The sequence below is a fragment of the Epinephelus lanceolatus genome, chromosome 2 (assembly GCF_041903045.1).
Source record: "Epinephelus lanceolatus isolate andai-2023 chromosome 2, ASM4190304v1, whole genome shotgun sequence".
NCBI lineage: Eukaryota > Metazoa > Chordata > Actinopteri > Perciformes > Serranidae > Epinephelus > Epinephelus lanceolatus.
In genome coordinates this window covers 11,913,155-11,929,480 of record NC_135735.1, presented here as the reverse complement: position 1 = coordinate 11,929,480, position 16,326 = coordinate 11,913,155, and the positions used below count along the sequence as shown (strand labels likewise).

Here is a 16,326-nt window from a genome sequence, read left to right as displayed (position 1 = left end):
AGGCAAATATCCAGGGGACTCCACACTGTGAAACACATTATTCACAGCTCACACATCCCCCTGCAGGGAACACCGCCACGCGCACACAGACACATGCACGCACACACACACACACACAGCAGGGGCAATGGCTGTCTCGACAATCATACAGTGATCCAGTCCACAAGCATCACCGTCCTCATTTCCATCCTTGTCTCGGTCGTCAATATTCGCCACAGTGGCTCACAGAAAAGTCTAGACGCTCATTAAGCGAGGCGAAGGAAAGGTTTCTGTATTCTGCCGAACTATCCAGTTGTTTCGTGTTTGACTTGTTCAGCTACACGGAGTGGTTGGAAAACTGGCATTTCAGAAGTCACAGAAAAGAAGGAACATGCTATACAGCGGCTTTACTGTAGTTCGAAACACGGCAACTCTTTTTTTTTTAATCTGTAGCGTCAAACCTGAAGAGAAACCCCACCTTTGTGAAGAGAATGTATTCTCTACTGTGAGTCTTCAGTTGGAGATTTATTCCCTGAATACATTTTGACAGTGTGAGTGACAGGCATGAGTTTGTCTCTGTCATTAAGAAGGTGAACCTGTGGGGATATAAATATAGCTTACATGGCCACTTGATGAGAACAGTGAACAGTGGGACATGTGTGTCACCTGGATGTATAAAGAGAACTGGTTACAGTGTTGGAGGTGGAGCAATGTTCATTCCTATGAAAGGTGCTCAGTGGTGCACAAAACAACAAAAGTTTGACTGCACTGTATAAAATTATCTGAATGACCGTTAGTGCTTCTGCACTCTGTGGCCCATAGAGCAACCACACTGGAGACTTCCCACGGCCAAGATGGCGACTCCCGGTTTAGCACTCTGGGGACAAAAGGATTCAAACGGGCAGCTCCTTTAGACTTTATAATATTTATCGACTGAGTGGATTAAATCCTGATAGTCGCAATGATTCATTTCACAGAGGTTGTTGCACTCAAAAAAAATTATGGCTACTGATTTACAGATGTCTCTTTCAGCATGTAAATCAGTCAGAAAAATTATTTTTGGGCCACAGGGCTTCAGGTGATGGATGTAATTCCACTTTTTGGCAACTATGAAAATTGGCTTCAAAGCCTGGTGCACTTCCTGGCCTGCTTGCACCCTCCTGTTACAGTACAGATTTCTGTTTTGACAGCGTGTGAGGCACACAGTGTCGAAATATTTTGATCTATTTTGTTTAAGTTTATTATGAACTAGCATTTGTAACTTTTTTGTTTTGATAGTTGACATGATTACAGCTGCTGTAGGGCCTTACAGATGGAACGCTTTGGTAACATATTTGGAGTAAAACTTATAGTGGGACAAGATTATTTTATCGTTGCTAGCAAAAAAGAATGAATGAATGACTTAATTTCAAACCAAAATAAAACACAAATAAACAAACTAGACAAAGATAACAGTGTCTGAAAAGGAGTAGGGAGAAGTAAAACTTATGTCCCTACCCCTTTCTTACATTTCTTCTTTTAGCACATATATTATAAATGATGCATTAGTCCCGTGCTTAGCTCATGTAGGCTTCATCATATAGTCTACACATGTTGCCTACATACAAGCTGCCTGTTACAACGCACCTGATATGCCTACTTGGTTGGAACCTTATTTTCAAGACAAGGCTTTCCTCCTGAAGTCTCGTTACAGTTATATGCAAACTTGTGTTGTAAAGTTCAGAGAATTCAGACACACGCAGTAGTGTTCAAAGTGTGTGAGCTCGCTAAGTGTCTCGTCTGAAAGGGTCTTATTGCTGCCAATACGTTTAGTGATGTCTGTTTGAGCTGATTCTTTTTAATGAGTTTAAGCTGACATACACCAATAAATCCAAGGGAGTAGGTTTTGTTTCAGTGTTGGGAAGGACACATATTAAACAAGGGACTGGGGTTCTGAGCATCACTTAATTTCCTGCATTCTGGTGATTTTTCTATGCACCAATTTGTACCTTTTCTGTGTCAATTTAAGGTGTAAATGACTTTAATTTTGTTTAAATCAAAGTCCTCTACTACTTCCATGCTTTTATTGCAAATAATTGCAAATAAAACTAGATGCTAATGATTAAAATGGGCGGCACAGTGGTGCAGTGGTGAGCATTGTTGCTTCACAACAAGAGGGTTCCCCTTCTGTGTGGAGTTTGCATGTTCTCCCTGTGTCAGCGTGGGTTTTCTCAGGGTACTCCAGCTTCCTCCCACAATCCAAAGACATGCAGGCTAATTAGTGACTCTAAATTGTCCGTAGGTGTGAATGTGAGTGTGAATGGTTGTCTGTCTCTGTGTGTCAGCCCTGTGATAGTCTGGTGACCTGTCCAGAGTGTACCCTGCCTCTCGCCCAATGTCAGCTGGGATAGGCTCCAGCAGACCAGCGACCGCTAACAGGGTGAGCGGTTAATGAAAATGAACGATTAAAAACGAGGCTTTTTCAGACAATTTTAGAAAAGTGAGGACACACAGCTGGATTTGTACAAATGGGATTGGCATTTTCTCTGTCTGCAGCTTCTATCAAGTTGCGCCTCTCCTCCCACGTTTGCCCTGTGCGCTCTGTTGGGTATAAAAATACCAAACAGAAGGGCAAAGTGCATTTTAAGGTCAGGAAAATACAAACATGTCAAACTGCCCACTGTGTCCTGTAGCTGCACTGCTTCTTGGTGTGTTGAGGCTATTATTGGTGGATAAATGAGTATACAGGGGAATTGTTTCTTTAGCAGTTTAACTACAAATAACTATAATTTAGGAGTCTTAATCCTCTCGCTGTTCAGAGTGTGTCCCAACACAATGAAGCCTAATCTGTTAACTAGCACTTTCATGTTACTGTAAATTAGCTGCAGCTTCATGGAGCATATGCAGGGGACTTGACCTCACAACCTGCTGCTCTGCTGAATAAAGCCAGAAAGGGACCCTGTCCACCCACTGCTACTAATATCCAATCAACCTGTGTGAATAGCCGCAAAATAGATGCTAATAACTGGCTATCACTGAGCCCAGGAGGCTGATGGCGAAGCTTGACACACTGCGACACACTTACAATACAGTCATTTAAACTGTGGTCAGCGAGGTTGCCGCTTATCAGAGAATGCACAGAGGCAGCAAAGGCACTTGTGCACGGAAACACACACACACACGTGCAGAGTCTGTCTCACTCTGTCTCTCCTCACATGCTCATGCAGTCCAATTATAGAGAGAGGACGAGGCCTGGGCCCTGCGCTCCCAGTGACCTTGTTCCAGGACAGATTGATGAGGCGCTGTATCACCCCAGCAGATCAAATAACTCCTTTCTGGCCCTCATTACCAGGACTAGGAGAGATCTGCAAGTGCTCGGCTCAGCTAGTGTAGCATGCTAACACGTCGTACTGGTACCAAAGGAAGTGTTGTTTTTGAGTAGAATAAGAACAGAGGTTGTAGCACCTTTTTTAATCAAATATTCCAAGTGGTGCCATCTGCTGAAAAAGGTCGCAGTTGTGTGAAGGGTGCAGAAAATAATTGGATCAGTTGTTGTTAGATTATTCTGTTTGTTTTTATTTCCACCCTCCCTTAACTGGCAATTTGGCAGTTGAAGGGGAGGCATGGCATCACTTGGTCTTGTTCATTTCCTGGCAGAGACTGGACTGCGGGACTTTGATGTGCCTGGTTAGTTTTGACAAACTGGTAACTGAATTTCATAAAGACAAGATGACTCAAACAAATCTTCTTCAGTCAGCTTTTTTGCTTAGTGTTTATTCAATTCCACAGGACTTTGACAATAAATCAAATGTTTATTTTCTAAACGTTTCTGACTCCTCTTTCTCATCTGGATTCCACAGTTCCTCCCCAGTTTGTGAAGCGGCCGGACAACATTTACGCCTACGAGTCCATGGACATCGTCTTCGAGTGCGAGATCTCGGGGTCACCAGCTCCCACTGTCAAATGGGTCAAGAATGGAGATGCTGTCATCCCCAGTGACTACTTCAAAATAGTTGTAAGTTAATTGTGGCACTTAATGGGAGAGTTTGGATTTTTTTGAAGTGGAGTTGTATGAGATACTTATCCATAGACGTTATGATACATACAGTAGATGTCAGTCAGCATGCTGCCGCCAGTTTGGGGAAGCTGGCTGTTGTCTGTCGTGGAAGCTAAGCAATATACTGTAATGGAGCGTCCCACCAATAAAATTCAATATCAGTTTAAGTGTTAGCTATATTTAGAATATTTTCACTGCTTTACCTCGCTGTCTGTGATTTCCAGCGAGATGATGAAGCCGTCATATCACTCTCTTCAAAGCCAGACTCCACTGAGGAAAAACAATGTTTTGACACTGCTGAACACAGGAGGTTTACTGCTGCCTCACAGTTATATTGTTTGTGTTATTGAGTGACTTTGGCGTTTATAAAGACTTCATTAAGATTCACCAAAGTCACACAATGACACAAACTCACTAACTGATCAAAGCAGCAGTAGACCAGCAGCTCTTGTGTTTAGTGAGCTAAAATCACTGTTTTTATCCGTGGAGTCTGGTGGCTTTGACGAGAGCGTAGATGGGAAACTGAAGCTGTTACTGGCTTCCTCATCGGACCAGGCTGTCTGACGGAAAAGATAAAAATAGTCCAGATATAGCTTATACTGGTATTTTATATGGCTGTCCTCGACGAAGAATTTTTCTAGTCGACCAATAGTCGTCATTTAGGGCCATTAGTCGACTAGTCGCCCGCATGTTTACGATATTAATTTGATTATTAAATGATATATTTTGGTGGTTTGAGTTGAAGGTGTGAGAAAGAATAGTATCAGTAACATTGTTAACACTGTGCTACATTACAGAGTAATACAAAACCGTACTAATGAACCTTCATTAATATAGGCCTATATTTTATCTACAAGTGCACGTCACACACTGAGCGAGCCGCCTGTTAATGACGCTGTGGGCTAATGGACATGTAGCTACTTCCATGTTTCAGATGATACGTCATGTTTGTAGTCGACCAATGAAGATGAGTTTACATATCACCTTGGGTTCGTCCTTCACCTTCTCAAAATGACCCCACACTTTGGATTTCCTGCCCAACATGTTATTAACTAGCCTGTGGAATAACCGCAGGTACCAGCCCTGGAAATTAGGGGCCGTACACATGCCGCATCTTTAACCGCCTGGAAAACCTGGAGATAAGTGTGTAAGTTTAGAAGTGTTTCCGTGGGTGAGATGTAAAGCTCTAAGTAGCCAACTAATGACCTTTCTGGGTGACTAACGTTTGGTCCACTATAAGGGGGCAGCCCTTGTATTTTTTTACACTTATTTCAGGTGGCTAAAATACGTTTTGTTGTTGCCCCCCTACACAGCAGTACATTGCTTAGCTCCTGTGTTTAACTCTGGCTGCTTCTCCAAACTGGGGGCATGCCGACTGACATCTGCTGTATGCAATACACTGACTGTAGATAAGTACCCCTCTTCAAAAACCACAAACTATCCCTTTTAAATTGCATCTTTTTCCCTTTTCTGCACTGAAGACGTTGGACTATCAGCAGTCTGTGCATAATTTAGCATCATCCCAGTGTGATAATAAAGAGTATGAGACTGGTTGAAATTGCTGAAGTTATTAACTGCTTGTCTTTTTCTCTGTTTCTCTTCCTTCCTGCTCTGCAGAAGGAGCACAACCTGCAGGTTCTGGGTTTGGTCAAGTCAGACGAGGGTTTCTATCAGTGCCTCGCTGAGAACGATGCAGGCAACATCCAGTCTAGCGCCCAGCTCATCATCTTAGATCACGGTACGCCACTCACCAGGACCACCCAGTAGTGTGCAAATCAGATGTGTTAGCTAACAAGATCAAATTGATTCCTACTCAAGAAGGCGATAAAAACACAACATTGATAAAAATGCTTCAGTTATGAAATCATTAATGCCAGGAGCGACTCAGAAATGAACCATGTCTGATCAGTTTTGTTTAGACAACCAAGTGCTTCAGCCTCTGTTCACAGCCGTCAACGACAGCCTCGCCACAAAGATCCTCGTGATTAGTTTTTAGATTTTAACAGCCACACCTACCATGAATCCCAGTTACAGGAAATGGAGTTGTTAAATGCTAACAAAGCAGTCATTGTTTTATGTTAGTTTAAATGCTTAAATACCAAGTACAGTTGCAGATATCTGTGGCTCATAAAATGTAAGTAGAGAAAGGAATAAAAGATACAATGCCCTCAACAAAGGCTTGTAAACAAGATCGAGCTTGGTAATAGGGTGGGTCCTCTGCTCTCTATACAGTTTGCCTTATTTATGAACACCTAGATGGATTCTGGAGGCTGTGCACATCTGTGAAGGTGTGAGGAGCGAGGGTGTGTAGTGAACAGTGAAATGAAACCACTGGGATCTTGTTAAACCAGAGGTGACTCAAAGGGAACAGAATTATATCTGGGCCAAACGATGCTCGGTTGGCACACAGTCCATTCCACGTCTAGTGTTGCAGAAATGTTGTGAGGACTTTGGGGAGAGTTGCTTCACACAATGCCAGCGCTTTAATGCAGCAGCCTTCGACATGTAAAGGCCGAGCTGCACCTAAACATGAACACACATGCTGGTGAAGTGAGAGCCTGGATAGCTGCAGCATAGTCTCTCTCTTGTTGTACTTTTCCCTTTAAAGCCATAAGAGAGGGCTGAACAACAATTCCCAGAGAGGAGCTGCTGAGTGCAGAGTACAGCAAACAAAGACAGCAAGGACAGTGGCTAGAGGCGCTGAAAAGCTAAATACCCGAAAATAGAAGCAAATGTAGAGGATGATTTTAGCATCCTACTTGAGGTAATTTTGTTTCATTACCTCTGATCATTGGAGAAAATGTAATACAAGTTAAATTTGAGATCATTTGCACTGTCATTATGATCAGAGTCTAACCCATGGGGCTCTTAAAAGGCTCTCTGCCAAACAAGAAAACAACAAGATATTTAAGATGATAACCAAGACACAATTTCACAGAAAAGCGTCATTTAAACGAAACAAGGTGGGAAATGGAGGAACAATAAAACGGCGAGGGGAACGAGGGGATCCTAATACAGCACAAATCAGATGTTTTCTGTGTGTTCTTCATATGACAAACACCACTTTACTGTCGAGTCAGACTCTTTTATTTTGTTGAGGGAGGCGAAATTTAATCAGGCGTGAACTCCCCCTCACTCGAAGCAGGTGGCTAATGGATTAGCATGACAGTGTCCAACCGGTGGCCCCCCAGCTGTGTCACCCCCTCTGATTGGAGGACAGTAAGTCAGAAATAATGACAACCTGCAGCTCATTGTGTATTTGTGTTTGACACCATTGATAAGGGTTTTGCTACTTTACATGGCCCCAGGTCTTTTCTTTTTTTTGTTTGAGTTGAAGATAAATGGGATGAATTACTGCAGCAGCTGGCCTTGTGCACGGGGTCTGCCCTGAGCGGGGCTTTGAAGAAATTAATCTCTGTTTAATCCATATAGATCACAGAGAATCTTTTCTTCTCTTACTTTTCCATGTGTGTGTACCTCAATCTTTGTCGCAGTAATACTAATCCAAACACACTTACCAGCAGAAAGTTTTCCCAGTTTCCTGTTTATTCATCAGTTTATTATCCAGTCATCATCTGAGTCTCGGATGATAGATCTAGAAAATAACCGAAGTCGCACCAATGCTGTTTATTCTTCCTGTAAATTATTGATGTTTTGTGCTTGTACAGACACATTCACTGCAGCGCTCCCCGCAAATGCTTGCTTCACTGTGTCAAAGTAATTTCCTCTCTCAGAGGTGCGATGGTGAATCAATGAGAACATGTTTGAAATCAGCTCATTTTCTACGGCTATTAGTGTTTTGTGGCTACGGCTCGGTGATGTGAGATTGAAATGAATCTCTTTAAGTTGTAGTGGAGTTGCATCTCTCTCCTCAGAGTCTCGCCTCTGCTGTGTTCTTCCCTCTTTCCTCCTGGACACATCCGATTCTGCAGCCATCTGCCACCTCTCTCCCCACTTCCTCTCACTTTCCCTCTCCTTGTCTTTCACAGCCACCTGCTCTCTGTGATAATCCAACACACTGGGCTTTATGCTAATTGTACTGTCTTGAAAATTCCCCTCTATGTGGCTACCCCCCTCACAGCTGGGCATCTTTGTCCACGTCTGCACACAACCACTCCTCCTGCTCTTTGCTGCCCCTGTGTGTTTCACCTCAGTCAGGTATCCCGCTCACACCTGCCAGGCTTGAATCATCCTGAAACGGGGCCAGAAAACATCCCGTCTGTCTGTCGGCTGCCTTGCAGTCGGGGGAGATAAGCCAGGGACTTGCCACAGGGATAAAGTTGTCTTCACCCAACAGGGAAATCAATGGGGGTGAACTGCATCTAAACACCCAGCGGCTGCACGTTGGCTAATATTCATTAGTGCTCCTAATCTTTGCATCTTGACGCTGCCAGCTGCAGTTAAATGTGGCTCCACTGATGATTCCCACTTGTGGATGTTTGGAATGGAAAAAGGTCAGCTGTCAGCTGTTAGCATATGCACACCATCTTGACAGTTATTTATAGTGATATGTGCTTTGTATCAATACGTTTGGCTTTGATCTGCAGTACAGTACATCAGATGACAGAGGGTTAGTACACAGAGAAACTGCTGCAGGAGAGAAAGAAACACTCTCCCTCAAAATCCTGCTTTGTTTTGCCTCAGTGATTGTAGAACCTTGAAAACACAGATTTTTTTGGAGGGAGAATGGAGGTCAAAAATAGGACCATAGATTGCAGTCTCAAACAATTTTCCTGACATTCCACAGCCATGTGCAATATGGGTCAACTAGTTGCAAACAGATGTGGGTAAATAGGAGCACAAAAGCCAAAAGTGGACCTCAAGGGGAACTAATTATGCAGTGTGCTGCAGGCAAAGTAAGTGCCTCTTAATGTCCCTTGTAAAGCTGCCACATTCAGAAGTCGTCTTTTGGAAGAGCTGGAAGTTTGTGCAGTCGTGCTACAGTAGTTAGAGTTTCTGTTATAAGTCATTATATTTTCCAAAGAGAATGAAAATTATTGTTTAATTTGGTGTGACTTTGCACACTGAGAAAAGCTGAGTAATTTCTTGCTTTTCTTAAGTCTTAGGGCTGCTGTGGAACTGTGTCTACTTAAGGCAACAAAAAAGTTTGTCTTTGGTGCGTTGGTACAATAGACAAACAAGAAAGGACGGCAGAGGAGATACTCACACACCAATGCAACTGGACTGGACACCACAAAAAGATAGCACTGATGATAGTATCGTCTCTGTCGTCCCTTCTTGTTTTACATAAACATTGGATTTTAAAGGGACAGTTCACCCCAAAATCAAAAATACATATTTTCCCTCTTACCTGTAGTGCTGTTTATCAGTCTAGATTGTTTTGGTGTGAGTAGCTGAGTGTTGGAGATATCGGCCATAAAGACGTTTGCCTTCTCTCTAATATAATGGAACTACATGGCACTCAGCTTGTGGTGCTCAAAGTGCCAAAAAAATACATTTAAAAAAACTCAACAGCAATGTCTCTTTAAAGAAATCATGACCTGGTTACTCAAGCTCATCCACAGACATTGTTGTTAGCAGTTTCATTCAGGAACTAGGCTTGCAGCGATTTCCCGGTTTTAAGGTGTACCGTGATATAAAAGTTGATGGTTATCGTGCCTTGTGCATTTGCTTATCTATGATATTGAAAAGAAAAATTCAACTGGACTGATAATCTCCCCCTATATTAGTTATTTTTAATGGGGAGACTTATTACACATAAATCCATTACAAAATTGTTTCAGGTGTCACGTATAGTAATACGTTTGTTCAGCCCTTTTATCTTTATTCCTTTAAGGGTTATTCTGACTGATAATAACATAAATTCTGTAATACCGCGAAACAGCGATATTTTCTGTGAGGGTTATTGTACCATGAAGATCTAATACCATCGCAACCCTAAATGCCCTCATTATCAGACTGGAGCCAACAAAGAAAGGACTCAGACGCAGGACCCAAAAACACAAGGTCTTTTTACTGGAAACAGGGGTCAGTACACACAGATAATCAGGCCAAAAAAAAACACAAACAAAGGTATCCAAAGGCAGTAGGTTTAAGCAGTGTCAAAAATGCAAAAATCTGGACAAATCCAACAAGGACACTCAGGGAATGTGGCTAGAACGCACATGCAAACAACTGAAAACGAGCTGGCAACAGAGGAGAAGTAATGAGGGACAGGTGAAACCAATCAGGGCAGGGCAGGGCAGGTAATTACACATGGGCAGGAAGTTAAGGTCCCTGAAACGAGACAAGAGTGAGTATCAAAATAAAACAGGAAATACAGACAAAAACTGAAAACACGGAAAACATGACCTTAATGGGGACGTCAGGGTGTCACACTCATAACTAATTATAGATATGGTCTTCATAGAAAGGGTTACCTTTCTTTCTACTGAACTAAACCCACCAACCGTATCACAGTGCAGAAGGAAAAGTCCATCTACTACTAGCTCACCTAGCACCACGGAGCTAGCTTACCTTACAGGATGCCATTAGTGTATATATCTCGCATTGTCACGAGTACAGGCCTCTTGTCCATGAGTATATGCACACTTCCTTTTGTGCCATGACACGTTTGGCAGGTGAAGTGTGGTAGATAGAAGGCAGACACATCTACGGCCACTATCTAGGTTGATAAACAGCACTGCAGGTAAGAGGAAAAATATGTATTTTTCATTTGGGGTGAGCTCTTCCTTTGAGCTTACCTAAATTTCTCCTATTAAATCCAGCCCACCTGTGCAGGAGTTGGCGTCAGTACCTTTTGATCAGGAAACGTTGTCATTAACACGTCTGACTCAACCTGTGCATTCTGTGTGCGAGGTTTTTATCACATTCTCTGCAGATTGGCCCGTTCTTTCCACACTGAACTATAAATACAACCACTAATGACCGTCATGATGACTCCCTGCTGGCAGTGTCAATGCTTGCTGTCGTCATGCAGACCTTATTGTCGAAATGATCATGGAGGTTAGTCAGCTGCAGAGGATATGCTATTCAAGGGATTATCGTCACATGTCATCTATAGACAAGAGTGCAGCAACAATTTGCGGCCTTTTTCCAGGCACATGATTATGTGAAGCGTTTATGCATGATACTGTAGTAGGAGGCAATTACAGCTTGGAGAGGAAATGGGTCACGTTCTTCAACTTTGAAGTTGTACACGCCTAGACAAAGCACTTGTTTATGTGATTGTCATCTTTCCATACGTGGTACAAAGAGCAAGGATGTGTTTGAAGTTTGATAAGGCGGTAAAGTGAAATGTATGCCCAGTCTTTGCAGTGTGGCTGCTTTTTGTGTAGTTCTTGGAGATCAAGCGCACAGCTGAAACAAATATTCAGTTTCTAGGTTGGCTGACGTTATTGCCTTCTAGAATTGGAGAGCTGCATTTACTTTTTCAAAACTGACATTCAGGGCATGATGTATTCTAATTTTAACAATCACAGATCCAAGGCCACATACGAGACGGGGAACTCCTGCTAGATGCCCACTTGTCGGAAATGGCAAGTTTAAGATTCAAGCACCTGAAGTAAAAAGCTTGATATGCATTTAACAGTGGCTAACAAAAGAGAAGTGGATGCACTCACTTTTGCTGTTTGCCCTTAAGTGCATGGTTTTTGTTTTTTTATGTTTGCAGAAATTCAAGAGATGCACTTCATTTGCATCTCTTTACTTATTTTTACTCCTTCCATACGCTGTGCTGACTTTAATATGGAAATACTCCTCTGTCTGAGTTTGTCTGTCTCTCCATCTCTCCTCTCCATTCCCACAGCTCACATGAATAATGTTTTGACATTTTGCCTCCTAGTGCCCAAGCCAAGTACTTCACTAGAGAGGCTGAAAGCTTGTTTGGATGTTCAAGCTCTGAGCTCTCACGCTGCTGTAGCCACAACTGTTGTAAGGGAATTTCATAAGCCTTTTTTAAACAGAGATTCTGCAGTACTGCTGTGAAGAAGATTTGCCATTACACCGGCTTTGCTTTTTTACACTGAATAGCACATGCAAAAGTGGTGTGACGTGTAACACAACCTCATCAGCATCGACTGTGCATAGACCCCTTTTCCACCAAGGCCCACCCTAGACGTCAGTTTGGCTCGTTGTCTACCTCCGCTGCTGGTTCAGCAGCTTAGCTAGTGTTGCAAGATGGGCAGTGTTTAACTATGGTACCAGAGGCTTAAAATGATCATATTAGAGGATAATTTTCATGTCGTAACCATGAGGAAAATAGGCAGAAATGTGTAATTTCAGTAGTAGAAGTAGTTGAACAATTTTTTGCCATGCGAGCCACATTGTATTTTTTAAAGCAAGCTGACGTAGCTATGTTGTATAGAAGGGGGTTGAGTCCTTTAGTCCATCAGTCTGACAATTTCTGTGATAGCCTACTATCAAAATCTTAAATTAGAAAGCACGACTGGGAGCCTGTTCATATTCTTGGGGTGACTGTGGCTCAGACAAAGAGCAGGTCGTCCACTAATCGGAGGATTGGCGGTTCGATCCCCTGCTCCTGTCAAAGTATCCTTGAGCAAGATACTGAACCCATGGGTGTATGAGTGTGTTAAAAAATTGAGTAGCAGGCACCTTGTATGGTAGCCTCGGCCACCAGTGTATGAATGTGTGCGCTTTGAGTGGTCAGATTAGAGATGCACCGATCCAGCTTTTTCAGTTTCGATACCGATCCTGATGCTGTGGCTTTGAGTATCAGCCAATACCCGATACCGATCTGATACCATGGTTGACCTGAAAAGCTATATACCTTTACATGTAGAACAGAAAAGACTAGAGGCATCAGGCATTGATGACTACACAGTTCTTTCCTAAGATAAAATGAAACAAGATGAAACAGATTAATGCAATGATGAACCATTTATTTTTAACAAAAATAAACAATTGTGCAACAGCAGTTGAAATAGTGTGAAATACCTCCATGCAGCAGATGACGTATGACTTCGCTCCATGATGTATGACGTAGCCCGCGTCGCAATAGATTTAAAGGGAAAGGATTGCCTTAGGTATAGGTTGCATTTTCCGATACCCGATCCATCTATTTTAATGATATCGGGGCCGATATTCAATCCAGTTATCGGATCAGTGCATCCCTAGGTCAGATGACTAGAAAGGTGCTATACAAGTGCATAAAAACAGTTAATAAGTTTGAATAACTGTACTAACTGGTGCATTCAGAACAACTTGGCTTGAACACAGCATTTCTTAGTGAAATGTTCAAGCTCCAGAACGGCAGCTGTGCTCACAAGCCACGATCATTGTAGCATATATCAAGTACACTTAGCTGGAAAGAGGTCACTTGAGAACAGATGCATAAACACAGACGTAGGATCTATATTTTGCTACCTGGATCATGTCGGGAAATAAATTAAAATCAACTACTTGTAAGCACAGAACGTACGTACTAGTTGACTGAGCCTCTGCAGTGTGTTCAAATCGGTTCAAATGCAGCATTTTGGGTCAGACGCAACAGTTGGCCTTCGTTACCACAATTTTTTTGTCAGTTTGGTGTGTCTGGGCCTTTAAAGGGACTATTGAGATGAATGAAAGGGAAGCATTTCACTTAATACTTAAACAACTTCAGGTAGATGATGACACAATTAAAACAAAACATCAGCCGATGCTTGGTGCTGTGCAAAGCGGCTACATGCATTTTATCTTATTTATGCTGTAGGCTGGTATTCCTGGTTATTATTCATGTCGTTTTATGACCAAAAAAAAAAAGATGACACGCTATTTCTGATGCAAATGCTTTTATTCAAGCGTTTGATGAATCCAGAGCTTAAACAGCCAAGCAGTCCCTCTTGATCCCTCCCTCCCTTTCATCTCTTTCTTCTTCCCTTTCTCTCTGCTTCCCTCTTTCAACCTGTATCCCTCCTCCTCTCCCTTCATCTTCCTCTTTATACAGCGACATGCTGCCATTAGTTTTCCCTCCCCCTCTCTTAGACCTGTGGCAGCAAACAGAAGAGTCCTGTCCTCCCCTCCCATCAGAGGTACTAGACCCCCACTGAGAGATGGAGATGCCTCATCACTGCCTGAGTGCTCACCGTGTCTCCTCGTTCTCCTCTCCCTCCATCACTGCATGTGTTTCTGAGTGCAGGCATCAGGAGCGCTGGCATGCTAACCTGACATGCGTGCTGTCCCCAAAGCTGCAGCTTGACAAAGTGACAGGCACAAGGAGATAATGCGAGGGTTATTTAGAGAGTCGCACATACCGTAACATCATTAGTAAATCAATTAATTACAGCAGACTTGAGCACCAGACGTCCCTGTGAAATGACACCGAGACCAAGAGTCTCCTACAGATGACACGAAGCTGCCGTTAACAACTGCAAGTAGATGCAAGCGCTGAGTCTCATTTGCTTTGATCTGGGCCAAGACAGTTAACACCTAATAAAGATTATGCCTCAGAAGTCAAGAAAACCCACACGAGTTTTATTTAGATGTCACTAATTTACAACACATGAAACTAAATGAAGTGGAAGTTTAACCTTGGCTGTGAAAACAAACTGATTAGAGACAATGTGGAGCTTATGTAATTTTAGTATAGCTACTCAATTTGCATCAGTGGTTTTCAGTTGAGACAAAATGAATCTAAACATATTTCTGTAAAGGCACAGAGCTTAAAGGTCTTGTGTGTAGGATTTAATGGCATCTAGCAGTAAAGTTTGACGACTGTAACAAACTGAAACGTCTCCTGTGTGCCAAGCGTGGCAGCAGAACTATGGTAGCCAACACAAAAACGCATATGGCCCTGTCTAGAGCCAGTGTTTGACTTCAGGGGTTGGTAGCTTATGTAAAACAGGCTAGATTAGGAGGTGTTTTCCTTTCTTTCTTTTAAACCAATCAGTATTTAGATAATTTAAAGGCTTAATGTGCAGGATTTGGTGACATCTAGTGGTGAGGTTGCTGACTGCAACAAACTGAAACTTCTGCTGTGTGCTAAGCTTGTAGTAGTAGCCCACTCTATCCAAAGCCAGTGTTTGATTTGTCCATACCGGGCTACTGTAGAAACAACATGGCGGACTCTGTGAAAGAGGACCAGCTGCATATGTAGATATCAGCGACTCATTCTAAAGCTGAAAACACACGGGCGTCACTGCTGCAGCTCGTCAGCAGATAACCACACAAAGTTATTACTACTTTTACTGAAAGATCTGTCTTTTCTCCACCTCTGCGTCACCTGAGGGGCCGATCTCCAGAGCTATGACTCACGAGGCAATATCTTTTTGGCCTTTATCTTTGTAATGACGGGATTATGGGTTGTTTAGTTCGAGATATTTCTCAACCTCACCAGTCCCACCTCATCCATTTGACAGAGTGACAGAGTTCTTTTAATGCATTGGTGGTGAGGAGAGGAGTCGAGCTGCCATAGGAGCAGAAAAAAAGAACTGCTACAGGAGCTGGAATGTCCAAGCGGAGAGTGAGTGGGGAAAAATGCATTTAATACCAGGGGCAGTGAGGCTGGAAATAGGACAGTGGCGTAAAATGTCATGGAATGGCGCATCTTGCCGCCGGTGGTGTGGGGTTGTACATTGAAAATGATGCGGCCGTATTTTTTGACGCACGGTGTTCGCCACCAGTGCGTTCTGGTTTTAAGGGAAGAAACTGCAGCGGTTCTTAGTTTCAGGTAATTACACACTAATGAAAACATAGTTATGAATATTATATTCCATTTCTGCTGGTAGATCCTCCTGTATCTGACACACTGGGCCTTTAAACAAACTAAAATAGTAGAGTAAGAACCTGGTCAGCAACTCCTTCTATTGAAAATGAATGAAGGCAGATATATCTTAGTTGTCTGGAGCCCCACAAAAAAAATCAGACTTAAATAAAATATTAACCCACAAGAAAACTATTGGCAAGAAACAACCACAACATAAAACATACAGATAAATAGACCACAGCCATTACAGCCGACTCGGCTGACTATAAACTGTACACAACCCGGCCAAAGAAAGATGTTATAGACCTGGTTGCCAGAAGCAATTCTGCTCGCAATGTGAGCAACAAAAAGCCGAGAAAGCTCCAAACGCTTCCACCTTCTGTTCAAAATGTACTTTTTTTTTTTTTTTTTTTCTCCAAACAGAACTGATATCTGCAGCAGATTTGTAACACAAACAGGCACTCAAATATTGAAAGTGTATCGTTTCAACATGAGCGGTAATTATTTCCACATGGACTACTGATACACATGAGAGACAGGAACACAGCAGCCGAGATCCATCGTTGTGGCTGTGTGAAGACATGCAAGCAGGAGGGGTTTTATGTGTGATATATTTTGATGTTGTCCTCTTCTAACACAAATCAAG

The 16,326-nt window shown here is 42.6% G+C and overlaps 1 protein-coding gene across 17 annotated transcripts in view; it reads left to right on the top strand.

The window, feature by feature from the left end:
* The window catches only part of neo1a (neogenin 1a), a 251,441-nt gene that overhangs the window by 171,065 nt on the left and 64,050 nt on the right, over nt 1-16,326 (top strand). For all 17 annotated transcript variants that reach the window (XM_033621559.2, XM_078174006.1, XM_033621550.2 and 14 more), the window contains exons 6-7: nt 3,819-3,973; nt 5,633-5,753. In XM_033621559.2, coding sequence (XP_033477450.2) covers nt 3,819-3,973; nt 5,633-5,753 — 276 coding nt within the window. The remainder of the gene's footprint in view (nt 1-3,818; nt 3,974-5,632; nt 5,754-16,326) is intronic.